At 39.2% G+C, this 27,923-nt stretch overlaps 1 protein-coding gene, 1 long non-coding RNA gene and 1 pseudogene across 2 annotated transcripts; 2 read left to right on the forward strand and 1 right to left on the reverse strand.

Annotated features, from left to right (window-relative positions):
* Window positions 1-758: 758 nt before the first annotated feature.
* LOC129351652 (uncharacterized) lies at window positions 759-13,417 on the reverse strand. The gene is made up of 3 exons (XM_055020601.1): window positions 13,225-13,417; window positions 12,622-12,723; window positions 759-4,420 (listed from the first exon to the last, which is right to left on the reverse strand). The coding sequence occupies exons 2-3, from the start codon at window positions 12,713-12,715 to the stop codon at window positions 759-761; spliced, it is 3,756 nt and encodes a 1,251-aa protein (XP_054876576.1). The 5' UTR covers window positions 12,716-12,723; window positions 13,225-13,417.
* Window positions 13,418-16,368: 2,951 nt separating this feature from the next.
* LOC129351785 (uncharacterized) lies at window positions 16,369-20,126 on the forward strand. The gene is made up of 4 exons (XR_008604781.1): window positions 16,369-16,427; window positions 16,500-16,558; window positions 17,194-17,246; window positions 20,040-20,126. It is a non-coding gene; the product is annotated as an uncharacterized LOC129351785 (long non-coding RNA).
* Window positions 20,127-20,144: 18 nt separating this feature from the next.
* Window positions 20,145-22,330, forward strand: LOC129351774 (uncharacterized; annotated as a pseudogene).
* Window positions 22,331-27,923: the final 5,593 nt, after the last annotated feature.

Below are 27,923 nucleotides of genomic sequence, written 5' to 3' on the forward strand. Positions count from 1 at the left end.
GAAGAAGACAAAAGAAATTCTGTTGGAAAATTTATTTTAGTTAAACTAAAACACATATTTTCTTAAGGTTTTCTCTCACCAGCATCATTTTACTAAAATTATATTGCATTGCAGACTTTTATTTTCTTTTAAATAAAATGACACTCAAATTAAGCCAAAAATTAACAGCTGATGTATGCATTTTATACAACAGTTTAGCAACTTTTACCTAAATTTTATAGTAAACATCCAGATGCAGGTTGACAAGTGATCAGTACTAAATATTATGTTGTAGGTATTATAATAAAGAAGCTAATTACTGATTAAGAAAAAAAAGCATAACTGATCCCAAAATTATTGAAAAAAATCAAATTAAAAAGAGAACTTCAAACAAAAGCATCAAGCTAGATATAATCAGCCACCTGCAGACCCCATCAGCTTTAACACAATGACTTGCATAAACTACAGAAAGTAAGAAATTCATTACATTATTGGTTACAATTTCTGGATAATAGTGGATGTTTAAAATGTTTATTAGAATTACATTAACAATATTGTCATTTGTGTGTTTCAGGGATTGTTGATATAGACTCAGACTTTTTTCTCCCTCTTCATTTAATGATGTCAGAGTCAGAACCAACATCATATACTTAACATTTTGAGCACAATTTAAAAAGTGCAAAACAACAAAAAATGTACTTCTGTCTTGGGAACAATTGTACTTGAAACTATTTTCTGCTAAAATCTGTTCTAACAAATCCAGAGATCTGTTGACATTATTATGGAAATCCAAAGAAATTTAAAAATCTCTTCATTAAGCCTTTGTTTTCCTTCGTCTTTTGTCTGTCAACAGAAACGTTCCGTGGTGACATTTTAGACACGAGTAGGGCTTTTTCCTTCATTTCTTCCAAAGACTTGATTCGGGCCTTGTAACCATGTTTGGCCTCTGCTTTCTCTCCTTCAATCATCATATCGATGAAATCTGGAGCAGTCAGAGGGTTTGGCCTGAGGGCAATCTCTTGAAGACGAGTGATAGAGTTGGCTGACTGATCCATGAGAGAAAGCATTATTTCTTGCAGGTGAGCGATCTCTTCCTCTTGCCTCTCAATCAGTTGCTCAGTAGTCAGCTTTTGCTTTGCAGCATTTTCGTACTTGCTTTTCAGTTCTTGGACTGTTGTCTTCTCCTTTACTTGGATGTACTCCCACCTGTATTTTTGATTGAAATGCACATTCCAAATACATTTTCCAGGACATACAGTGCACTTTCCACTGTTATCCATTGCTGAACAGCCATGCTTCTCGTTGTCTTTTGCTATCATACATGGGTAGTGACATGTTGTTGAACACTTTGTACAGTTGGTAATGTACTCTCCCTTCTCTGTGATCACTTTTTGGATTGGCTTAATGACGTCCACTTCAATCTCAAAGTTTTCATTTGAACTTATGATGGCTTCATGCTCCTTTATCTTTTCCTTGGTTGTCTTAATTTCTTCAAGTTTGGCTAATCCAGCTTTGACTTGTGGTTGCAAACCTTCAATGGCTGTCTCAAGTTGCTTTCGCTCTTTTAAAACTTCCTTGGTCAAGAGCAGGCTTTTAGATGTCATTTTCCCCAAAGAAGTGAAGAACTTCTCCATGCTTTTGATCCCCATCTTCCAAAACATTTTGTCAAAACTCTCCTCCTCTTCATCAGAATTCTCATCATGAGGTGAGGTGCTGTTTTCTTGGCATTTATTATGTGCAAACAGTGCAGAGTTGTTGAACTTGAAATGAACTGGAAATCCTAAGTCATTTTTGGGACATGGTACCCCAGAGACATTTATTGCTTCAAGAACTGGTGGCTGCTTGCCATCTGCAAAAGTGACCAGCATGGTAATATTCTCTGCTACATCTTTGCCAAAGATGGAGAGAACTGAGTCAAACACATATTTCTGTGTTGCTGTTAAGCGTGCCAGAGAAGCCTGAGTAACAAAGCATATGGCATCAATCTCTGTGACGCCATCAGCAGAGGTAAAAATCCTTCGAATTTGCTCTGTGATCTCCTGGTCTCGTTTTATTCCCCTGGTGTCTCCAAAGCCTGGAGTATCAATAACAGTCAGAGAGTACGGGATTTTAAACCCATCCTGGTGGTTGATTTGATACACAGTGACTTCTGAAGTCTGACTTTGAGCTTGGGATCTTGATGAATCCTCGTTGATCAGTTTAAATCTGAAGTTGTCATTCCACTCAACACCAACAATAAAGTTGATCATTCCATTGATGAGAGTGGACTTTCCTGATCCGGTTGCTCCAAGGAGCATGATGGTACGGTTGGGTCTTAGACTTTCCTTACCAAGTATGTACCTTCGGCAGCCATCGATGTCCAGATCATCCTTTCTCAGTGGGAGTTCATAGACTGATTGGAAGCTTGAGTTTGTTTTCTTGCTAATGTTTTTTAGATATTCAGCAAGTCGTGCAAATTCTCGCTTTGTTGTACAAATTTGAACAATCTTGCTTTCCTTGCTCCTACCAGCCCCACCACAGTCACATGTGATCCTGAATGCATATTGTGTTTCTGACTGAAGTCCTGAAATGATGGCCGTTTCACCTTTTGACCTTGTGTGATCATCTTCTACCTTTGAATATTCCACAATGTAGCTCAGGATGTGAACATCTGGTCCGAGCTCTGCAGGTTTCTCCCAACTCACTGATATCTCAGAAGAGTTTGGTTCACCTTGCGGTTCTCCAGGAGGGCTGCAGGGTAAAGTTTTAATGGGATCATTGATGACATTGGCCGGTCCAACACCTGCTGAGGTCACTGCTCTGCATCTGAACATGTACTCTGTGTTTGGCTGCAGTTGGGTCACTGTGATTTCTGAAGATTTTGGTTCAGTCTGTTGTTTCCATTCATCTTGTCCACGGACACAGAACTCAACAGAGTAGGATGTGACGCTCTCTGCTCCAAAGCTGGGAGGAGAAACCTTCAGAGTCACACTGCTGTGGTTTATGTCAGCAGCTGTCACAGTTTCAGGCTTAGAAGGAGGCTCAAAGTTTTCACTGATGAGGAATCCGTCTTTATAAAGGTAGATGGTTGAACCTTCATGTTTCTCATCTGTTAGACCTACTGCCAGGAATGCTGAGCTCTTGGTCTCAGTGTTGGCCTCTGCGAAGTCTTTGAAGAGTTTTACTTTTGTTCTCATTTCATCTGCCAAGTTGTTTGAGAGATACCATTGTTCCTTCTCGATATCATAACTGTGTGAATCATCCGAGTTGGTTTTGCTTTTGAGGTAGTTCAGCAAAGCAGAGAGGAACGGTTCATCTCTTTCCAGTGAGCTGAAGACAAAACACACAGCATGCTCTGCATTGAGAACTTCTTCATTAAGGATAGTTTGAGATGGGATGATTTTGGTGTTCTTCATCATCCTGGTGTAGGATTTCAGGGTATGTATTTCTCTCTCTTTGCAGTCAATCCAGTCCTTGAGGTTTTTGCTGTTGAAAGGTGAGGATTGAATCTCCTTCAAGACATTTGCAAGCTCAGACTCTTCTTCTCCTCCTCCTCGGATTGATGGGAGTTTCTTTGCTAAAGTTTGTTGAAATTCAAGCCTGAACTCAGAACACAAACTTTTAAAATGATTAAGTTTTTTGATAATCTGTGGAAACTGCTGTGCTGTAGGGTTTTTCATTGCATCATTGCACCTTATTTCCAGGTCACTGAGCTCCTCCAGGACACTTTGTACTTCTTGAACTAACCTAATACTTACTTCACGGACAAGTTTAGCTGCAGAAGAATCTAAGTTGGTCAGAGGCAGCATCCAGACCTTGATTGGTACGGCATTTTCTCCACTGGCCCCCAGCAGCTTGGGCAGGCTTTGGTAAACTGCTACTGCATCCTGGAAGGTTGTTGGAGTTTTCTCAAGTAGGAAGTCTCCATAAAACTTACAGGAGAACTTCTGCATTAATTCCTTGTCCTTATCTTCCATGTGTAAGGAACCTTCACCTTCAATAGTTAGGGTTGGAATCTTGTCAATCAAAACTTTCAAGTTGCCATGAATGTCTTGGTGATTTTCTGTCTCAGATTTTTCTCGGTCAAAGACAAAAAATGCTTGAGCTCCATACAGAATGCCTGTGACCACATGTGTTGCTATTTTGTTCTCAAAAACATATGGATGCTTCATGTTTCCTCTTCCAAGATGATTCATTGATAATTCTTGGAACTTTGTGGTAGCTTTGTACTTCAGTGTTACTCTGGCTTGATTTTTGGACGTCATCTTGTCATTGAGGTATTTGGCTGATCCTTCAACTTTAACTAGGCCGCCTAAAAAACTTGCTTTCAAAGATGCTTCAACATCCAGGGCTGAAGATTTGTCCTCAATTGATTCAGAAGCAACTATCTCAAAGTCACTGTTTGGTTTTGTGGTTTCTCTTTTATCTTTTTCCAAGTCATCACGATCCCAGAGTGTCAATCCTGTAGAAACAGAGAGAAGACGTTTATGTGGGAATTTCAGAGGCAATTTTCAGAGTGGAAAAAATTTAACACCATTAATCAGTTCTACTCAAGTTTAAGATCATAGCTCAGATTTTATGTGATTTAGTGTTTAATACCAATAAGATCATTATAGTGAAGAGCTAAATCATTCATGTTGCCACTAAGGTTGATGGCCTAAATGTAGCCTCTAATGCTTTCTTAGACTGAATTATCTTTACTCAAAGAATTCACTCTTACATTTGTCATCATATTTTAGACTTTGTTCATACAGCATTAAATTGAAACAAACAGCAGTACTTCCCATAACCATGTGCTATCTGATCATTTTAGGAACCTTTGGCTTTTTGTTAATGGAGTTTTCCAAACGATCCTCATCAGACCATGCTGTTAAAACCTTTTCTCAGAATCACAAAGAATCACAGCAGAAGGCAACTGCTGGCAAGGCATCTGTAGCCTTTTTCAGATTGATGTTTTTTCATGGTGTTACTTGGTAATTGATTGTGGCATTACACAGTGTTGCCCCTTGAAAAGGAAAGTCATTATCTCTAGAAGGTTGGCTCCTCAGTTTAATTCAGAGCTGCAAACTTTACAGACAGGAATGAGACTTTAGAGAAGATGGTCCTCTACATATCTAGAGCAGTTCTACTTGGAAATACAGTCAACTGTTGTACAAAAATACAATTCACCAAGCTAGAACATCATACTTTTAATGAACTGACAAAAGTGGATATATACTGAGTATATAAAAAGTGTTAATATGCAGATGACATGGTGGCATTGGGCTTATGCTGTGATCACATTGATGAACTCACATTGTTCTTACACCATTCAAATGATTTGGTCAATGAAATCAAGGCTAAAGAACTATTAGTTGGTCGCCAAATGTTTCAATGGTTATTACCTGAAACATTGACAATGTTCAAGCTTTATTTGCCACTGTTAAGTTTGTGAGGTTTGTGTGTTGGGGATGTCTGTGTTCGTGTGCATCACAACAGAATACAGACGGCAATGTTAGCTAGCTTGGTTTGCTAGCAATGTTGTGAAAACTGGTATGAGGAGGTGAGATTTTCCAGGTTCACGCAGAAAACAGATCATAATGAGCCTGAGAGACTGAAGTAATCTTGCATACTGATTTAATGTTGATTATGCAAAGATATATTATGTCGAAGCATTAATGTAAATTCTGAAGTTGATTGTTGATGATTATATGAACAATCAACTAAATGACGAATCATAAGCTGATTAAAAATAATGAGTATTAAGAAGTTATGATTGAAGAAATGTATTAAAAAGTGATTGTGTTGATGAGTTATAAGTTTGCATAACATATAAAGGATTGAAATCAAACAATAAAAAGTATACGGACAGTCTTTGGGTGCAGAGGCAAGCCTGGACATGTCTTAAGGATGGGTGTGGACAGGCCTGGTTCGGACGCTAAAAAAGGAAATCTGGGCGATGAGACGGGGGGCCTGGTGCAAGCAAAAGGATGAAGTAATCAGAGGGCCTGGTGTAAGTAAGCAGGCCTGGTATGAAATAATCAAATACTTGGGAAATCATGTAAACTGTTCCCCATACACAACAGCAAGGGAAAAAGAGTACAAATAAGCGGAGAAACAGAGAGCTGGGGTTCTCCATCTTCAGCAAGTGGACCAGGCAACAGCAGGCCAAGAAATCAACGAGGAGCCTCGCCCCGGACCCAGAGGGAAGACAAGACTCAACTCCGCTGGAAGAAAGACGGGACCAACAACTCTGGCTCTGCACTCAACCCGAAAGATCTCAAGCATTGCTGCAACGGACTTGGGGATCGGACAAAGATCACAAAAGTGATGAAGATTTGGGACGATTGAAAGATAACTACCAGTCTGCTTTGTTCCTGTTTAAAGGAGGATTTGTCAGGCCAAGACAAGACTCTGTCCAAGGAGATTTATGCCTTGTGTTGCCGAGATCCTCTATCATCTGGGTATGAGTTGCCTGCACCCCCAAAAAAATGCCTTACTTAGTAAATTTATGGCACAGTTTAGGGTGTCAAGAAAATCCGAGATCATCCCACTTCCCCATGCTGGAGATTTTAGTTAACAGTAACAACAAATAAAGTTACCTTTAAAATAAATCACACCAATCACATCTAGATCCAACAGTAGACCCAGAGTCCAATAAAATAAACCTTGTTGTGTGTGTTGGTTTTGTCTCCTGCAAACTTAGCTTTAATTATACTTATTTTTCTATCTAATCATTAGAAATCATAGTTAGAGAGAGAAATGAGACAGGAAGAGCAGGTTTCCTGGAAAAAGAGGAAGTAAGTTTCCAGCTTGCAGATGTATAAAAATAGCTGAGACCAGTCCTTGTTTAAAAGCATAAAAGTTTTAAAGGATGAAATCTAAACATTTTGAGTAATTAGATAAGATTTAAAGTAAAGTACTTATATTAATATTGGTTTACCTATAACAATATTTACTTACACTTGTGGAAAAACGTACAAGTAAAACAAGTAACTGTAACTTTGGTATCAAATAATAAAAGAGTAATAAGTTGTGGTTATAAAATTATAAATTAATGCTAAATCAAAAGAAACTGAAAGGTTTATGATATTGAACTTGAAATGATGTAAACATGTAACTATTAAAGATCACTGATGATGTGCTGTAGTAGGTGATAGTAGGTGAAAGGTCAGGGGTCAAATGGGGACTAACAGGAGAGCAGAGATGACCAAGACCTTATTAGGACATAGATTGTTGAACAACTTAAACATGTCAGAGACACGGGAGGAACGTTGAGCAACCCTGAGACATTAGCCAAGACCTCAGGACAAAATGTCTCTAAGACAGTGATGGATATGAGTTCATCTGTCCAAACAGTTACCCAATAAAGCACAGCAACAGTGTTAGCCAATGAAAATGCACTGAAAGCGGGTATAACCCTATATAAGAGGAGAGCAAAGAGGAATCTTTGGTTGGATCCTCCAGGCAGCTTCGAGTCAAGACCAAGATGGACAAAGAACTCTGCAGCTGAAGAAGAGCCGGAGACACAGAGCCGAAGACTGTCCTGTTCACGGGGACAACCCATCAGCCCTGCAACATGTGGCTTCAAATCGCACTTCTCTCATCGGCTGGGTTCAGACCACAAAGACAAAGATAAAGACAAAGATGAAGATCAAGGCAAACTAATCTAGCGGTTAACAAGTGCTGGTTATTCTTAGAGAGGGGGCTACCGTTAACAGGAGTGGTTGTTGGGGTTATGCAGTTGCGAGGCCTACTCAACTGATTTCTTCGTAACTGAAAAGGGTCATAACTTCTGGATAGTAGGTAGTTAGAGCTAGACGAGTCTTTCTATGCCAGCTTGGACAGATTGTTCCTCTCAGTCCTGCTACAGGGTAATACCCAGGTTTTAGAGACTTTCCGGACCCGTTAGACAGAGAGCTGGTCACTCGTCAGCCCAGAGGAGTTGTGAGGTTTAGGGCGGGGCTGGCTATTGCGTAATAACTGACAACAAGTTTCAATAAATGTGCTCTTTCTAACGCGCCCTGCCCACACACTCACACACATAATGGACACTAATATTGTTTCAACATTGCTGTTGTCATTTTGTTTTCAAAATGTTCTACAATTTCTTCTAAAAATGCTTAAAGTGAAAAAAGTATTATTTCAAACGTGAAATAATACTTGTGTGAAATAAAACACATCAGAAAGGTTCATACTAAACATTATTTGGAATCAAAATGATTAAAGTAGCATAAAAACACATTGATTTAAACACAAGTCCAAAAAGACGCACTCATGGAAGATCGTTTAGTCAATATGTCATAAATCAGAGGGTTAAAATTGTGAGCAAAAAATACAAATGATCTGTTTTGTACAAAGCCCACATATGTGTGCGTCTTTGGGGGTGGACACATGTACGTCCTAAACCTGAATGTTATTGATTAGTTCACTTTTGTTTATTTGGCAGCTTGGCTTTCTTTCTGAGTTAAATGTGACAATGCCATGAAGCTTGTTAAAAATGAATAAACTGACTTTTAACCCTGACGCAGCTCTGAAAGGTCTTACACTGACCCCAACTGAGCTTTTGGTCCTGCATGTGCCTGGTCTATGTGCGCTGTTGAAAATTGGACTTATTTAACTGTGTGTATGTCACTTTAAGAGCTCAGGGAGCCATCTGAATAAGCTTCACTCTGATTGGTTCATTGTTGTTATCTCAAGCTACAGTTAGTTGTTGGAAAAGCACATGTTCAGTTTTCGTTGGAAAAGTAATGATTGGAAGCCGTCCAGAGCTGTTGTTTCAGAGATTGGGAGTGCGTAATGAATAAAAGTAAGTTGAATCATTATTTAATCAAGATTTGTTTATCTGTGCACCTTAAACATATACAGTATGTCAGTTTAAAGAGTTAGTTATGATAATGTGATTTGTAGTTTGTTGTCTTTTGCTGCCATCTACTGGACAAATTGGTAATAGCCGTTTGTGGTGAGCGAAAATAATAGCTTCTGTTTGTTTGTCCTTTTTTTTGTAGACCACTCTCATCTCTGTTAAAGGAAATCAAGACCTGAAAACGTTTTTATCATTCTTGACCGAATGTTCGTGGTGGCTGTCCCATTTAAAGAACATCAAGTAAAGGGAGCACAACGGCGCTTTTACAAATTAAGTTTTTCTGTGGTTTTGGAAACTGAACCACTGATGGGACACCCCATTGATTCTCCATTGACAGACATGACATCTTCCAAGCACTCCCTCAGCGTCATGCTAAACTGGGAGAGTTGAACACTTAAATCTCGTCAAAATGTCACAATTGGTAGAAAAGAAGCAAACATTGCTTTGACAACAAAGATGCCTGCAGCTCATAGTGATTGTCTGTTCTGTGTTCACAGCTGAGGGAGGAAGGCAGAGAGTACTGGCAGCAGAGGAGGTGGCATTCTGGGATGGTGGCACCTATGAGGGGGTGTCAGGATGGACTGTGGAGAGGTGGAGACCCCAAGTTCCCCTAGCCTGGAGCTCGGTGACCTCAGGTCTGCACTACAGGAGAGATGTTGGGCCTGTCCTGAAAGCGGCGCATTGTTGGATAATGTTTGGACAAAAAAAACAGTGCCATAAGGTCCAGCAGTGAACAAGCATTTATGTCTTATTTTGTGTGGAAACATTGAAAAAATTAAATGAAATAAAGAAAAAGAAAGTTCTGTGCCTCATTAATATTCCTCAAATATGAACATGTTGCATATATGCAATATCATTTGAAGGTATTTTAATGCAGTATATATTTTTATATAGATTTTAATACAGCATTAAAAATATTGATTGGGGCGGGGTTTATTTATAAAGACGTGTGGAGTCCAATGGGGACACATCAACCAACCAGTCACATGTTGGTGATAAATTGTGATGTCATTGATTTCATCTGATGTCTGAGAATCCACGTTGGTCTGCTGAAGCACCTTTGCATATGCTAGGCTATTCGTATGCTAAGTAGAGTTGTTAACAGTGTTGTATAAAGTACTGAAATCTCAGAGTCAAGTAAAAGTATAGGTACCACTCCAAAATATGACTTTGGTAAAAGTGAAAGTCACTGATTGAAATGTTACTTGAGTTAAAGTCTTAAAGTATCTGAAATGTCTTGTACTTAAGTATGGAAATTACTGTAACAATGGATGAACTCAAGTAATGTAATGAAAAGTACAAGTAAAAAGTAAAACAAATGCAGTTTGAATGACATTTTTTATATTTTGGTAAACTTGTTAAATACACTTAAAATAATGTACACAACCAAGTGCAGGCAAAATGAAACCTGCTAATAGATAAACCTGCAGCATCATTTAGTTAAGAACTTTAGGTACTTTACCTACTTAACCTGCTTTAGGTTAATTTAACCTGCTTTACAACTGAACCAGCTTTTTAGTAAACCCTCCAGGACAGAAATACAAAGTTTCTATAAGCCTCAAGTTTTCCCTTTCAGTAAGGTCAGTGCTGAAAATGAGAAAAATAAATAGTCAGTATAGAAAATGCGGCCAACATGAAGAGAAAAAGCCGTTAGGATTCCTCTACTTCACACACTATAGGTGCAACAACTGGTCATTATGCAAAAGAAAAAGAATTGGGAGGGAAATGCAGCTTATTGACATCTGAAGAGGAGAGCTTTTAGTTAACTTGGTGTTTAATGGGAGAAGGAAACAGACCTCAGTGAAGCTGAACCCCATCTACTCAAATAATCCAGCAAATACTCTGATTGGTTAGTGCTCCGTTTGTGCCGTTAAAATGTTCGTTTGTGCAGCTTTGGTTTCCGAGATATTAAAAATGATTTTTTTATGCCATCCAAAATATATACTTTTTAAGATTACAATTACTGTAAATTTTGAATTTTGTGTCAGTTGGTCACAAGGCAAGAAATCTATTTCCATTAGTTTCTCAGGAGAGTTTGGATGTAAAATTTGTTGACTCTCCCTGAGTGAAACTCTGACACCTTGAGGAAGGGGAGACCTAGAGACCGGCTGGCCCAAATTAGCGTTCATGAATCGGATCAACCTCGAGTTAGGCGCCGCTCACACCGGATATTGGAATAGCCAAAATCCAAATTGAAAACAACTTTGCTGCGTTTGTTTTAACGGCACAAACCTGCACAAACTGAGCACTAACCAATCAGACTGTTTGCTGGACTTTCTGACGTGGTGGGGAGGTGAAACCTGTGCATCCTATTGGTGGTGATGAACAAGCCCAGGCAAACAGGCTTTGTTGCAGTCGGTCAGTAGGTGGGATTAAAACAGTTGTGTTTCTCTCTCGCTTTTTTGTAACGAGTAACTAAACCACACATTGAAAACGTATCGGAGTAAAAGTATGTAATTAAGTTCGGAAATGTAGTGAAGTAAAAGTGAAAGTTATCAAAAATTTTAATACTCGAGGAAAGTATGAAGTACTCCAAAATATACTTAAGTAAAGTAGTGAAGTATTTTTACTTCATTACTATGCAACACTGGTCTTTAAAACCTCCATTCCCCTTTGTATGACTCTACAATGGACCTTAACAAGCTCCGCCCACAACCATCCTAGAAAATCCCACGTGGCTGCAAGTCTCACAAACACAGCTTCACATGGGGTCTTCCACTTGGACTGATGCCCCATCAGTGATGGGGCATTTCTGAGTCCATTATTGCTGGGTTTTAGGAACTAACAAGTTCATGGCATCTTTTTTGGATGACATCAAGGTGTTTGAGCCGCGATGCTTCCAGCATGCAAAGCAAAATGTTTTCGGTCGATGAGGAAAACATAACATCATTATAGCTGTGGACAAGATCACTGATGCCTTGCAGGGCTGGGTAAGTCGGGCTTCATCGTTTTGTAGGTTACTTTTGAAATCAGTGGGTGACTCTTGTTGTTTGTTGGCAAATGTTTGTGCGTTGTGTTAGCTGTGCTCAGTGCTAGCATGGATAACACAAGTAACAGTTTAGTCCAAAGCCTTTTCTGCTAAAATAAAATATTTACTGTATGTCAGATGCAGATATATTGGTCTGTTTAGCTAATATAAGGCTGTGTCACAGACAGATGTCAATGTGTAGAATTAGTAAACTTAAAATATGCTGTACTGAGCTAACAGGTGTTCATGATGGAGGTGTTTATTATTGATTTCCTATTTTTCAGACCAAAAGAAAGCAGATCAATAATATGTACACCAGCACACACTCCTTTGTTCTTGTTGATCCTATGAAGGTTGAGCTGCTCATGTGGTTTTGCACAAGCTTTGATCATATCAAGGCTTTCTGCTCATGATTTTGGAAATCTGTGAATTTTACTACCACAAATACGATCAGGATTCCTGACATCACCAGTACAGATTCCCTACTGGCAATAGAGAACCATTCAGTTTCCATTGCTGATGCGAAAACTTTCTGCCGATCTGCAATGTAGCCGGCAGAAAGTATAACACATGCTCTCTGCATGCATTAACACATGCATTTACTAATGCATGTACATTAGCTTGTGTTGATGAGACGTCTACACACAAGATGATAATGTGTATTATACATCTTAATTTATAAACCACTGAACATCTACAAGTTTGGATTGAATACAGTAGCAAAGTTTAAACTTCAGCTTCTATTAATTTTTAGCTGTTATTTGTTTATACAAGTCATTTTGTTTCTTTTTTTTGTAATGTCAATTTTCAATTATAAATCAAATTTGAAAAAATAAATATAAATCCTTACCAGGTATGACTTCGTCCTGGCGGCAGTCGTACAGCATCCCAAGGCTGAATGGCCTGCCAAGCGTCGCCACCTTGATCATCTTCTCAGACTCCATCTTGTTTTCTGAATCACAAACAGGATGGAGTAGTAACACTATTGTTCAGAAAAACCTGAAAACTCTGAGGACGATCTGACCAAAGGTTCTCCAAAATCTGACAACTATAAAACTCTTGAAAAGACATGAAAGGTGACACACGATCAAAACGATAGAAAAAGGACGACAGATTCAACATTATCCAAAACGAGATGAATAGTCTGATCAGTTACTGTGATGCTTGTGGAAATCCTGGCAGTAACATTGACAAAAACAGGCAAAATTAAGGACTGACTGCAGAAGAACAAAGCAAAGTAGAAAAATAAAATATTTAAAATGCCTCAAAAACTGGAGTTAAATTCAGTGAAAAAATTACATGTTTACACTATATGCACACTTTTTATGTTAAAAATGAGACATTTAAGCTCAATGAAAACAGATATTCTTAAAGAATTTTTAAAATCTTAAGGATTGTTGTTTTTATGTTTCTTCTGATTAAAGCAAAGCCCAAAGAGAAAAAGAATACTTACTGCAGAAATGTGCCTGTGTTGTCTTGAGTCACAAGCTTCCTTTTCAGCCTTTTATTCTCTGGGGTGGAGACACTCCCCTTAATGTTTATGCATTACTGAGAGGCAGAACTGGAGGGAAACAGGCTCATTTCCCAGAAATGGTGTGACCAGCCGCATAGACAGAATCCCTCCAGTGGAGCAACAGCAGCACTACATCTTGTTATTGGATATTTTCAAGTTATTTATCACATTTATTGTGCAGGACTGATATACATATGAGTTAACTGTATGAGAGATCTGGATAAACTAAACATCACATGTATAATCTATTATTTCATAAGAAAAGCCACCTGTTTTTTGTATCTGTCAGAAACGGCTCCACAAAGTTAAATATCTCGGGTTAATTTTCCATTAGATGATCAGTGGCACATTATAATAGGCAGGCAGCATGTAAAAAAACAAACAGCATATAGATAAGAAAAGGCAGTACCATTTAAATATACAGGCAACATTTTGTGGGTCACCTATGAATGTTTGAGTTACATTTATAAAATGTGTAATTATTTTATAATATGTAGAGCATGTTGAACTGCAATAACATTTCAAGTACAATATTTTTTATAACCTACCTTTGGCCTTCATCTATAAGATAATACAGAGCTTTGTCTTTCACTTTCAGGTTTACTGTGATGGAGTGTCGGTCTCTGATTCTGTGCCCTTTGTGCGGATGGGAGCGTCATCCTGAAATACATTTATCAGCCAGAATAGTTCTGTCAGTTTCACTTTGAGTAAACAGGCCCATTAAAACACAGACTGAACAAACTGCTCAATAATTCCCTTCAATTCAGAAGCAAAACTCTTACAGGGATCTTGACAAGTCTTAAAAGCCATAGAATTTTTCAATCTAAAAATAAGGCCTTAATTAGCCTTAAAATGTCTGAAATTAATTTAAGACATTCATTTATATGGACTCGTTTATATGACTGATCACTTTCTTTCATGGTTCAAAATTAGCCTGATCTTCAGTAGCAATTTAATCATCTTCATGCAGGACGATGCACCATCTCATGCTGCAAGGAATGCCTTTGTGTCACTGGCTGCTATGGGCATAAAGGGGAGAAACTCATGGTGTGTCACCAACCTCCTCTGACCTCTGACCCTATTGGGAACCTTTGGAGTTTCCTCCATCAGAAGATCTGAGGGTTTATCGCAGGTCATATCAAACAGCAGCTCTGGGAAGATTTTCTGACATCCTGCAGAGAAATTCATGAAGAAACTTTCCACAAACTCAAAAGTTCAATGGATCAAGAATTGTGCAGGTGAAACCAAAGAATGGCTCCAATGTTAGTTAGCATGTAACTCTGTCAAGATGCCTTTGATAAAAACAGCTTTTTATTTTAGTGCTTATGACCATTTAATGCTGCACATTCAAAGAATGACCATTTCCATTTCTTTTTAATCCATTAAATGTTTACAAAATCTCCTGTGCATAATAATAATAATAATAATTTGGAACATTGCATTTTGAGATTTTTATTTTTGAAACAAATACTGTTCTCATGTATTTTTGTACTTTGTTCAGTAAAATCTGGTTTATACTGTAATAATTCATGACTTGAAAATTATACTAACTATCATTTTCACTTTTTCTTCATCTTTGGAAAGTGCTTCAAAAATTAAAACTTTTACACTGGACCAAAACAGTATGATTTATTTATTTTTGTTGTTGTTTTTATTTTGTTAGTTTTTTTTTTGTTAAACCTTTGGGTAAAATTGTCAATATTTTATTTCTATTTGTGTGTTGTGAAGTTGGTCTTAAATTTAATTTCAGGTGGTTGTAAAAAAAAAAGGTCTTAAATCTTAAATTTAACTTGCCTTAAGCTGGAGTAGCCCTACAGCTAAGCAGAGTTTTAGGTTTTTGTGTTTTCCAAACTTGAGAACTGTCAGATAAATCTGTTAAAAAAATAAAACCTTTTCTACATAGTCACTATGTAGAAATAGTCATTTTTCTACATTACTATGTAAACGCTTTTATGGAGAGAGTAGATATATGTCCTTAAAGGTTACCTGAATCTTACTAAAATTAAAAAGTGAATCAAAACACATGTTGGTGAGAATTCTTACTTTTTGATGTATTTAATTCAAATCAGTTCAATTTCTTCATATACAGCAAATTTACAAAATGTCACCTTGGAGAACTTTACCAAAAAGTTAATTCAATCCAGTCATGCAGATAAATTCACAGGCAACTTAAAAACATTCTAAATTGATCCTGGTTATCCAACAGTGGGGTCAAGTTTGGTTTAGCATTTAAATTAAATCTTTTTCTATCAAATGAAAATGTATTTTTTGCTAGTTTCATGTTTTATTTTTATTTAGCTTATAGACATTGTGAGGAATAGGTTTACTGCATCCGTGTTTCCATTCTGATGATCTGCCAGAGATGGTTTTCTGCAGAAAATCCAACTGATTGCATTGAGTCACTGACTTTAAAGCATTCACTCTTCTTGAATCTTTGGTTTTGATCAACCAGGAAGACTGATCAATTCTGATTTCTGACTGATAAATTGGTACATTTTAATTCGTTACTCTAAAACAAATCAGACGTATAAAAACATTAGCAGGTAGGGCAGAAATTGGTCTTTCTCTTTCAGCTTTACTCAGGGGCCTCTCACTTAATATACTGTGCGATTTGTGAACCAGAATACAATGGATCTTTTCATATCAGTTTCATTTGAGTATCAGTTGTCCTTGCAAAGGACAATTGGTGCTGAGGGCAGGACCCGCGGCGCCGACGAAGGGTCTCGGGAGAGGCACAAAGAGGTGGGGACTCAGGAAAGGCACTAGGGGACAACAAAGGAAAAGGGGAGGCACTAGGAGACTGGGGAGGAAAAACTGGGAGGCGAGGACTTGGGGAAATTAAAAAATGTCTTTTTTTAAGCAACAACTTCAAATCTAAAATGTAAAAGATATGACAACAGTGCACTGGATGATTCCAGTTAATTTGCCAGTTATATTGTAACAATCCAACTTGAGCAAATGTACTTTAACCCAGAAACTGTCTAACTGGTAGTAGAGCTATAACAGGGTGTGTCTGCATTTTATCAGGACCTGGATGGTTTCAGTTTCATTTTGAGTGGGTCTAAGGATGTGCATAAAAGAAGAGAAAATCCAGCCAGTTCTTCCATTCCTCCCTCACTTTCTGCTGCACTTCGACCTGACAGGTATGTATCTTCACTGTGTTCAACATGTTTATAGTTTTCTGTTTCTAATGCTTTCTTTGTTGATATTTTTAGTCAATGAATAAAAGCAGCAGTGTTTAACTGCAGGACCAAGCAGAGAGAAGCCAACAAAGGTTTGTTCTACTTTCTCTGTCTTCCTCACTTTTGTTTGGAAAAAATATATTTCTAAATTATTAGCACTGTCTTTGGTGTGAAAACACCAGCATATATTTTTTTCTGTTACTGTCCTGGTGATGAAACATCTCTTATTTTAAAAGTATTAAAACTCATCCAGTTGTGATGTTCAGGTTTTTACAGCCTCCATCTTGGATTCTCTCTAATATAAAAAGATTTAAAATGATCTGACAACAAACCATTACTGACACAAACCCTCCAGCTAGATCTCACATCCCAATATGATGAACATCATTCAGATGTTGATTTTAATTGAATCTTTTTTAGTCTGAAAAGGGTTTTACTACCTCAGATGCTTTGTGATTTATGTTAAATATATAAATTTTAATGCTTAGTGAAAAACTGTTTTCTGCGCAGCTCTCATGCAACAGAAGCTGAGTGCAGTGAAACGCTGACCAACATTTTGATGTGTATTGATGAAACTTGACAGTGTAATGTTTACTGGTTTTCTGTGTGGTGTCTATTATGACTCTTTTCTTTATGATGTCAAGCACTTTGAACTGTCTATATTCTGAAATCTGCTGTACTAATAAACTTTATTTATTGATTATAACCTCCAAAAATTATTCTGCAGACTGTCACAATTGCCGGTTTGGGTTAAAACATTTGAAGGCATCCATCCTACAGGTAAGAAACAACATAAAACATTTTCACCATAATTAATTATGAGTAGAAATATGACAACTGCAAAATGTTATGTAATATGTAAGGAAGTATAAATGTGTGAGCTATTATACTTGTTCATTAGATGTGAATGACAGTTTTAAAACTCCTAATTGTTATCTTCTATGTGGGAGTTGTATGGTCACACAAAGTCTTTGCCAAATAAAACCAAATGCTTTAGCACATTTATTTAAGCTATAATGTTGCAGTTTTTGCAGCATTAAACTATCTAAACAATAAAAGCCAGAAAAGATCAACTTCTCCTCAGCTACTTTGACAAGAACTTTTCTGTTCTTGTCAAACGGATGTTCTTCACTGCTTCTGAGTTGGCCTGAATGCTAAACATTTCTGCCTGAGAAACCAGTAAAATGATCAGTGCTTTCACCAGTCAGAAGGAATGATGCAGAAAAGCTAAATGTTGCTATAAATGATCAGAGTGCTGATCTCGCTGAAATTCAGGGCTCCAGGCCTGCAAAACAAAATAAACCAGCCATATGGTAATTGCATAAATTTTTAATTTAATTATTTTTTTCTAAAAAGCATGTGGCGTACCAGGAAATGCTGGAACATTTTTATAATCAACAAACTTATCAGATCTTTTTTTATTTTCTTTTTATCATTTTTTTTCTCTGAAGAGTTTTTGCGGCGCTTGTGGCTCGTATTTTTGTCAGTAGGCAGACAAGAAAGAGGAGAAGACATGCAGCAAAATTCGCCAGGACCAGGAGTCGAACCCGCGATATTCACATGCGAATATCGTCGAGGACTAGGGCCTCCAAACGTGGGGCGTGCTGACCCCCTGTGCCACCACATCACGCCCCCAAAATTACCAGAATCTTGGCTGGAATTCATATAAAAGAAAATAAAATCATATCCCTATTATCTAGGGACAAGTATTGTGAAGAACAATGAATTTTGGCTATTAACTCCTGAAAAAATAAGTTTCACACAACAACTTTAAAAATCAACTTAATGGTTAAATGACTGAGTGACGCAGGCCACACCCATTTCCACCTACTTATATCTTTGCTGTGTTTCACCAAAGATAAAACCTAGTTTTGATTACTCCACCTGCATAAGCTGGAAAAACATGAAACTTGGTTTTTAAAATCTCTTGACTGAGACAATAAAGCAAAATGGAAAAAATCTGAACATTTTTGAAAATGATGTAATGAAGCAAGGTCAAACATTTCAGTGCTAGAAAGCTTTAGGGTTAACTGGGTTTATGTCCACCAAGTTTCATTACAACAGAAATTTAGATTCAGATCCTAATAAGGGATGAGATATTGTCGAGGTGTATTAACTTATTCATAGTTTTGGAGATGAGGTGCGTTACACAGGCCACAATGTTTGTCTGCCTAATGACTTGACAGATTTTCACCAAACTTTTCAGAGATGTTCAAACCCATCCTGAGGCCATATTTCTCACAAATTAGACATGCAAAATTGCGTTCCCTAAAATTGGTAAAAAGCCTCTACGTGGTGTTATAAGAAACACGTTTTAATGATTTTCTCCACAATTGCTAGATGTGGACTACATCACTATATCTATATACCAGCTATCAACCACTCACCATCACTGCCTGAAGAATATAATGTAAATGGCCCAAGCACTGTTTCAGTCACTTCTTAGTTTTCACCCAAGACAACATACAAACAACCCAGAAAGTCGCCACCCATCAGTTCTCTTTAAAGATCCAAGTTTCTTTCTTTTTTAAATAAAACGGGGGAAGTTGGGTGAGAGACAGCGGGGAGGGGCTGGAGGCTAGGAGGCTAGGAGGGGCTGGATGCTAGGAGGTAGCGAGACGTTATATGCCTGCGCTACATGCTGTAAGATTAACAACGGACCAAACCAAACCCGTGTTTTAAATCGAGCTTTAAGATAATGTATCAAACCTCAGGCGCAAAATGAAATGTACTACAAAAATATGAAAGCATTAAACTCACCTTTGGGTTAGCGTTCGCCTCCATCATCGCCAGCCTCCGTGAAGCTGGTATTTCTTCTATATGACGTGGCGTCTTGTGATTGGCTGGGTGTTGGAATCTGACGTCCATTGCGCATGTCTGTGACCTGAAGTAACCTTTCCATTTTTTAACAGCGAATTTTTAGACGTTGAATTTTGTACAGCGAATTTTTAGACGTTGAATTTGAGACAGCAAATTTTTTATCACTGAATTTTTTTACGTTGAAAATTCAGAGGCATTTTTTATTCAAATCCTGATGGCACATATTTACTTCCATAGGTTTGTTTCATTGATGGATTCAGTCATCTCTGCAATGTGCTGCGAGTAAAGTTGAAAATATCTGCGCATCTAGTAATCAGGATGTAATTTGTAATCTGTCAAAATAACGAATGACAGTTGTGGTGGTGGAGCAGGAGTTAAGCACAGCCCACATAAGGAGGCCTCAGTCCTCGACGCGGCTGTCGCAGGTTCGATTCCCGATGACCTTATCTTCCCCTCTTTCCTGTCTCAGTACTCAGACCTTTAAAAAACACATATGACTTTAGATTTTTCTGATAGTAAAAAATAAATAAAAATATTTTGTTACTCTGAATACTGTTTTTATTCTACTTTGTCATTCAGAATATTCTTGACCCAATGAAAATTGGAGATAAACTTGACTAGTACTTGTTAATCAGAGCAAATTTACCTTCCAATTAAAAGTGTCTTCAAAAGTAACATATCTTAGCAATAACCTGATATGAAAGACAGTTCTTAAACATTTTAATTGTGTACATTTCTGATTTCTTCTTACAGATTTGGCTGTGATTAAGGATCTGAAGCTCCTCGCTGCAGCGTCTATTTTTCTATCACCTGACTAAAAATTTTGTTTTCCAAAGATAACAAGTATGAATTTCTTTAAATCAAAGCCAAACAGACTTTCTGATGCTGTTAAAGCTAAGAGCACAAAGGTGCAGCCACAGATTGGACCACTTCCTGTTTATAAAGTTCCTCTGATGGAGGAGAAGATCAGAATAAATGGATGCAGGTTCTACAAGTTTGGAGAACTCAGCAAAGTTTCTGCCAAACAAAGTCGCACCATCATGGTTCTTGGAGCTACAGGTGCTGGGAAGTCAACTCTCATCAACGGGATGATAAATTACATTCTAGGTGTTCAATGGTCAGACTCGTATCGGTTCATCTTAGTGGACGATGGTCAAACAAAATCCCAAGCTCACAGTCAGACCTCTGAGGTCACTGTGTACAAACTCAACCACAGAGAGGGATTTCAGGTTCCCTTCTCTCTGACCATCATAGACACTCCAGGCTTTGGAGACACCAGAGGAATAGAGAGAGACAGGGAGATCACAGAGCAGCTCTGTAACCTCTTCACTAGTAAAGACGGGGTCAGTGAGATTGATGCTGTGTGTTTCGTAGCTCAGGCTGCTTTAGCTCGTCTCACACCAACACAGAAATATGTCTTTGATTCCATTCTCTCCATCTTTGGCAAAGATATAGCAGAAAACATCAGGATCCTGGTGACATTTGCAGATGGTCAGAAGCCTCCAGTTTCTAGAAGCCATCAACGCTTCAGGCGTACCAAGTCCGAAAGGGAAAGATGGTCTTCCAGTTCACTTCAAATTTAACAACTCTGCTCTGTTTGCTGACAATAAATCCTCTGCAGCAGACACTCAGAGTGATGATGACGATGGAAACTTTGATCAGATGTTTTGGAACATGGGAACAAAAAGCATGAAAAGGTTTTTTGCTGCTCTAAATCAGATAGAAACCAAAAGTTTGACTCTGACCAAAGAGGTCCTGAGAGAAAGACAACAGCTCGAGGTTTCAGTGGAAAATCTGCAGCATCAGGTTAAACTTGGTTTGGCCAAACTGGAGGAGATCAGAGAGACAAGAGAAAAAAATCAAAGAGAATGAAGCCGAGATCAGTAGAAATGAGAACTTTGAGTTTGAGGTCACTGTGAAAAGACCGATACAAGTTGATATCTCAGGTTCTGGGAACTACATTACCAACTGTCAGACATGCCACGTCACCTGTCATTACCCTTGTGCAATACCAAATGATGCTGATAAAAGAGGATGTGCGGCGATGGACAATGGATACTGCACTGTATGTCCAGGGAAATGTTTCTGGAACGTTCATTTCAACCAAAAGTACAGGTGGGAATATAAAGATGTTATAGAGAAACGGACAGCTGCAGACCTGAAAGCAAATTATGAAAAGGCCACAGGGCAGAAGATGACTGTAGAGGGACTAATGAGAGAACTACAGGCTGAATACAATATCATGCAGAAAGAGGTGAATAAATTAATAGATAAGTCAGCAAAGTGTCTGAACAGACTGAAGGAGATAGCACTGAAGCCCAATCCTCTCACCACTCCAGAGTACATTGATCTGCTGATTGAAGGAGAGAAACAGGAAGCAAAACCAGGCTGGAAACAACGGATTCAGTCACTGATGGAGATGAAACAAAAAGCAGAAGTCATGGCTAAAGTGGAGAAAGGAGAAAAACCTCTCCGACGACAAGAGTCGCTTGATCAGAGGTCTTAAATCTGCAGATTGTCCCAAAGTCTTCTAGATTTTAATCCTGCAGTAAAGGTTCTCTCTTAGCATTTGTTCAAAACAATTCATTCTGTCTGAAGCTGCCCTGATCCGTAACTATAATTTGGACACTTTTTGAAACACCAGGACACACAAAATGTAATATTTCTGAATTGTTTTCTGTATCCATAAAGTTTCAATCAGTTTATGATGAACAGTATCATAAACTGAATGAGAATATTGTTTAAGAAAGTCAAGCCATTGCCAGAGTGATTTCTAATCTCAGTTATATATTCTCATGTCAGAGTTGTGAAACCTCATTTTTATCAGACCTGCAGTAAGAATACAAGAGGCTGAAATACCTAGTGGACTTCCACCTTCAAGCTTCGTGGATGCCATTGTACAAAGTGTCTGAATGCTCAGCTCTTATTTGTTTCTTGTTCTATTTTTAATGTTTTGATGTAATATTTTAATTTCTATTATCATGTAAGCATTGCCTGCAAGTGGAAAATCTTAAGTATCACAAATAAAGGCTTTATAACCTCCATTTCTGTGTAATTAATATATATAATGTGTTTTGCTTAGTGAAATAAATGAGCTTTTCGGAAAGACTTTAATTTATTTAATAGGTCTGTATATGGAAATTACAATCTGCTGGAAACAGTAGAGGATGTGCATCACATCATGAATCATATTTAAAGAAAGCAGATAAAATGGGCACGAAATTTACAATTGAAAATAAGTGAAAGTTTTGTAGGTAAAATAGAGATAATTCAGTCAGCTAGTGTCAGTTTACCTAATTAGTTTAAGCATTATTAGTAATGTATATCAGTTATTTTACTTTCTTCCTGTTAGTTTCCTGTCACTGAACCTGTCCTGTTAGTGGCAGTAATGTACCTGCTATTTATCAGTGTTTGAACAGTTTGTTAAAGGGTAATTTTATCGATCTATTCTTCCACAACTAATCTTTTGAAGACAATAATGATAATACAGTCATGGCCAAAAGTATTGAGAATGACACAAATGTTAGATTTTCACATGATCTGCTGCCCTCTGGTTTTCATGTGTGTATGTCAGATGTTGTCATCACATACAGAAATACAATTGCAATCATATTATGAGTAACAAAAGCTTTTATTGACAGAATAAGTTAATGCAGCAAGTCAATATTTGCAGTGTTGACCCCTCTTCTTCAGGACCTCGGCAAAAGCGGCAAGAGAGCCGACCGGCGTGCGTGCTAGGCTACAAGCTAACCCTCACAGACCGGCCCTCCCCAGCCTCTTCCTCGCCAACGCCAGGTCCCTCGCCAACAAAATCGACGAGGTGCGACTCCGAATTATCTCTCGCCGGATGGACAGCTGTGTGACTGTTGCAACAGAGACCTGGCTGGATGAAAACATCCCAGACTCAGCGGTGGAGATAACGGGGCGCGCTCTGTTCCGGGCGGATAGGACGGCAGCTTCGGGTAAGAGTAGAGGCGGAGGTTTGGCATTGTATGTACACAATGCCTGGTGTACAGCCACACACTCTGTCGGCACATTCTGCTCTCCTGACTTGGAATATCTGGCGGTGAAATGCAGACCCTTCAAGTTGGTGAGAGAACTCTCGTCCATTGTGATCGTGGCCGTCTACATACCACCGCGGGCTAATGCTAAGTTAGCATTAGAGGAGCTATACTGCCTGATCAGCGGGCAGATGAACTCCAACCCGGAGGCGGCCATGATTGTGGCGGGGGACTTTAACCACGTGGAACTGAAGGCTGTGTTTCCCAAATTCCACAAGTTCATAAACTTTCCCACCAGAGACAATAACATTTTGGATCAGAGCCAGTCAGGCCGCAGTCAGACGGTCAGGTCGAGCGTTTCAATGCCACCCTCCAGAAGATCCTGGCCACTACAGCAGCACGTTGTCATTGGGATTGGGATCTGATGATCCCTTACGCTGTTATGGCGTACCGGTCAACCAAACATAGTGTTACAGGTTTCTCTCCAAACTTTATGATGTTGGGCCGAGAAGTAAGTGAACCAGTGGACCTCGTTGCAGGTTTGCCCCCTGATTCGGAACACCAACCCACCGCTCCAGAGTATGTGCAGCAGATGCGGGAACGGTTGGAGCTGGCCCACCAAATCGCGAGAGAAGCCCTGGGGGACTCAGTCACACGTGCAAAGAGACAGTACGACAAAAACTGCTACCACACACAGTATAAAGTTGGAGACCCTGTGTGGTATCTAATTAAAGGAACACAAAATGTCAAGAATAAAGTCAAAAAGTTTCTTCCATCATATGAGGGCCCATTCTTTGTTCTAGGCCAATTGGATGACCTAGTTTACCGGATACAGAAGAACCCAAAGTCCAAGGTGAAAGTGGTCCACCATGACCAGCTAAAGCATTACCGCAGCCGGGAGCCTCTGAACAACGCATGGGTCCTGGACAAAAGTCAACACTGGGAACCTACCGAGGTTCCAACACCAACCTTAGAGGAGGACTCTGCAGACTGTGACCTGGATTTGCAGGGTTTGTTCTCTGATGCAACCAGTGCGGGCACTGGCTGTTCCCTGCTGCTTACCTCAACTGAAAAAGATCCCAATCCAGGTGTGTTTGTCCCATCCTCCCCTTCCTATCTCAACCATGAGGATGGTGGGGTTGCGGTGGGATATTCACTCCCTCCGGGTCCGCCGGTTCGACGATCTAGGCGCCGGCGTAGAGCACCAGATCGGTACGGCACATGGATAGTTCCAAGTGGGGACATGGACTGAGTTTAAGGTTCCAGAAGTTATTTAAACTGTTCAACAGTTGTTCAAACTGCAAAGTAAATTTAACGGTGGAACAAATGGTTTGTCTGTAAGGACATGCTTTGATTTATGTTTTTTTTTAGACCTGATGGAGTTCAGTTAGTGTCCCGACCAGTCGTCATAGATACCACTAATTTCTTTCCTCCTGTATTCCATGTAAGGCTTAATTTTGCACATGAGGTACACCTTAAATGAGCTAATTATATCACCAGGATATGTGGTTTTATGTTATGCCGCACCTCTATGTAGGAATGATTGACACAGTTATCTCTTGTTAGCAATAGGGATTGTGAATCAGTTTCATGCATTGTAATGCTGGAGTGGAATTATTGCTCAATTGCCATCCAGAGTGGGGGTAGTGTTGTGGAAAGTGCCTCCACTGTAAGTGATAACAGCTCAGTGAGTGATGTGTGTGAGCCGTCCTCCGGTCAGCAGAGGGGGGCGCTGCGTGCTGAAAGAACCTGCATGTTGTTGGGAGGAGCGAGAGAGAGAGACATGAGTGAGAGTGGAGACGACGACGGGAGCAGCGGCTAACAAAACTCTGTGCAGCTTTCAATTGTTAACTGGCGCTATTAAAGTTGACTTCCAAGTACCCCTGTGCCACCTTGTGGTTCATGTTCGAGGCGTATGAGGGAGTTAACCCCGAAGTAACTTTGCTTCGGCCCTGGAGGAAAATCTCCCCTGTGTCTTCCGACTACGGTCAGCAGTCTGAGCAGGAACGGTTAACACAGCATTAGACGATCCCAACACATCAAGAGTGTTAACGCTGTCAGTCACGATGCTTTTCATCTTCTTGAACTCTGTCACAACAAATCTCTCAGTTGCTGTGATTGTCACCCTTTGCTTAAATTGGCTGGACATCATCACGCTGTCTGATGCATTCACATATGCAAGGAGCCTCTCAGAGTTGGTCATCTCTGTATTAGACGATCCTAAAATATCAAGCATGGTGACATTGACAGTCACAGTGCTTTTTATCTTCTCAAGCTCCCTCACATCTACTCTCTTGGTAGTTGTGTCTGTAATGTTTAGTTTGCATTGGTTGGACATCGTTACACTGCCAGCTTATGTCCCATCAGCATTAGACAATCCTAAAGTATCAAGAGCAATCGCAGCGACTATTGCAGCGTTTCTCACTCTGTCGAACCCACTGATAATTGTGTTGGCTGCTTTTAATTTTGTACTTTGGTTTGATTGGCTGGAAATCTCCACACTGACTGAAATGTTCACGCTGTGTTCAGAATTATTCATGTCATTCATTAATGAATGTAATGATGCAAACACCTGCACTGATTCAAAGTCAGAAGGAAAGGACCTGAGAAGTAAAGGTGTGACGTTTGAGGATGTCAGGGAGGGAATGCGAGTCAAACTTGGTTTACCGAAGCGTAACATCAGCAGGAAGACGACACAAGTTAAAGTTAGCTTAGTCAAGACTGACATCAGGGAGGAGATGCGTGTTAAACTTGGCTTCACCAAGCTTCAAATCAGGGAGACAGTTGAAGACAAGAAGGATGAATAACTCAGACCATGCAGCAGAGATCAGAAAGAATAAAAACTTTGGTTTCATGTCCTCATGGAAAAAAGCAGGTTTATGTTTGTCACGCTGTGTATTTCACCACCAACTGAATGCAGTGAATCAAATCAAATCAAATTTTATTTGTGTTGCACATTTCAGCAGCAAGGCATTTCAAAGTTCTTTACATTATAAACACAAAAACATGAAGTCATGCAACATATAATAGACAATATATTGTTACATATTACATTTCAAATTTTTTAGTTTTTAGTCGAGATTTAAAGGAAGTCAGTGTTTCTGCTGTTTTACAGTTTTCTGGAAATTTGTTCCAAATTTTTGGTGCATAGATGCTGAAAGCTGCTTCTCCTCTCTTGGTTCTGGTTCTGGGGATGCAGAGCAGAACCAGAACCAGAACCTGAGAGTCTGGAAGGTTGATACAACAACAGCAGATCTTTGATGTATTGTGGTGCTAAACCGTTCAGTGATTTATAAACTAACAACAGTATTTTAAAGTCTATTCTTTGAGCTACAGGGAGCCAGTGGAGGGACTTTAAAACTGCTGTTATGTCTCTATCTTCCTGGTTCTAGTGAGAACAGGAGCAGCAGCTTCTGGATCAGCTGCAGCTGGAGGATTGATTTGTTGGACAGGCCTGTGAAGACGCTGTTTGCAATAATCAATGCGACTAAAGATAAACGCATGAATGAGTTTCTCTAGATCTGGCTGAGACATTAGTCCTCTAATCCTGGAGATGTTCTTCAGGTGATAGAAGGCCGACTTTGTAACTGTCTTTATGTGGCTCGCAAGGTTCAGGTCAGAGTCCATCACTACTCCCAGGTTTCGGGCCTGATCGCTAGTTTTTAGTTGTAATAACTGAAGCTGTGCATTGACTCTAGATCTATAACTCTAGATCTATAGCTCTAGATCTATAGCTCTAGAACTATAGCTCTAGATCTATAGATCTATACCTCTAGATCGTTCCTCTTTAGGTCCTAAAATAATGACTTCAGTTTTGTTTTTGTTCAGCTGGAGAAAGTTTTGGCACATCCACACATTTATCTGCTCTAAACATTTATTCAGTGATTGGATGGTCAAAGGTCACCTGGTGACATCGTAATGTAGAGCTGTGTGTCATCCGCATAGTTGTGGTAGCTAATATTATTTCCTGTTATGACCTGAGCTAGTGGGAGAATAAATATTTGAATAAGAGGGGTCCTAGGATTGAACCTTGGGGTACCCCACATGTGACCTTTGACCTCTTTGATGAGAAGTTTCCAATTGAAACAAAGAAATCCCTGTTCTTTATGTAGGATTCAAACCAGTCGAGCACCGAACCAGAGAGTCCGACCCAACTCTCCAGTCGATTCAGTAATATGTCAAAAGCTGCACTGAGGTCCAACAGAACCAGAACCAGCACTGTGGTTCTCCCACAGTCCGTATTTATATGGATGTCATTGAATACTTTGACTAGGCCAGTCTCCGTGCTGTGGTGAGCACGAAAACCAGACTGGAAAGAGTCAAAGCAGTTGGTCATCATGAGGAAACTATTTCATTGTTTACACAGTTTTTTCAATAACTTTGCTGATGAATGGGAGGTCAGAGGTCAGAGGTCAGAGGTCGGCCTGTAATTCTGCAATAGTGATTTGTCCAGATTGTTCTTTTTTAACAGTGGTTTAATAACTGCTGTTTTCAAAGCCTGGGGAAAAACGCCTGATGTAAGCGATGAGTTACTATTAGGATCAGATCAGTAGCAATAACAGGCAGGACTTTCTTAAAGAAATGTTCTAGAGTTATAGATCTAGAACATCCAGACAGCAGGAGCTTGAACTTAACT

Source organism: Poeciliopsis prolifica, unplaced genomic scaffold, assembly GCF_027474105.1.
Source record: "Poeciliopsis prolifica strain line A6 unplaced genomic scaffold, Auburn_PproV2 SCAFFOLD069, whole genome shotgun sequence".
Classification (NCBI taxonomy): domain Eukaryota; kingdom Metazoa; phylum Chordata; class Actinopteri; order Cyprinodontiformes; family Poeciliidae; genus Poeciliopsis; species Poeciliopsis prolifica.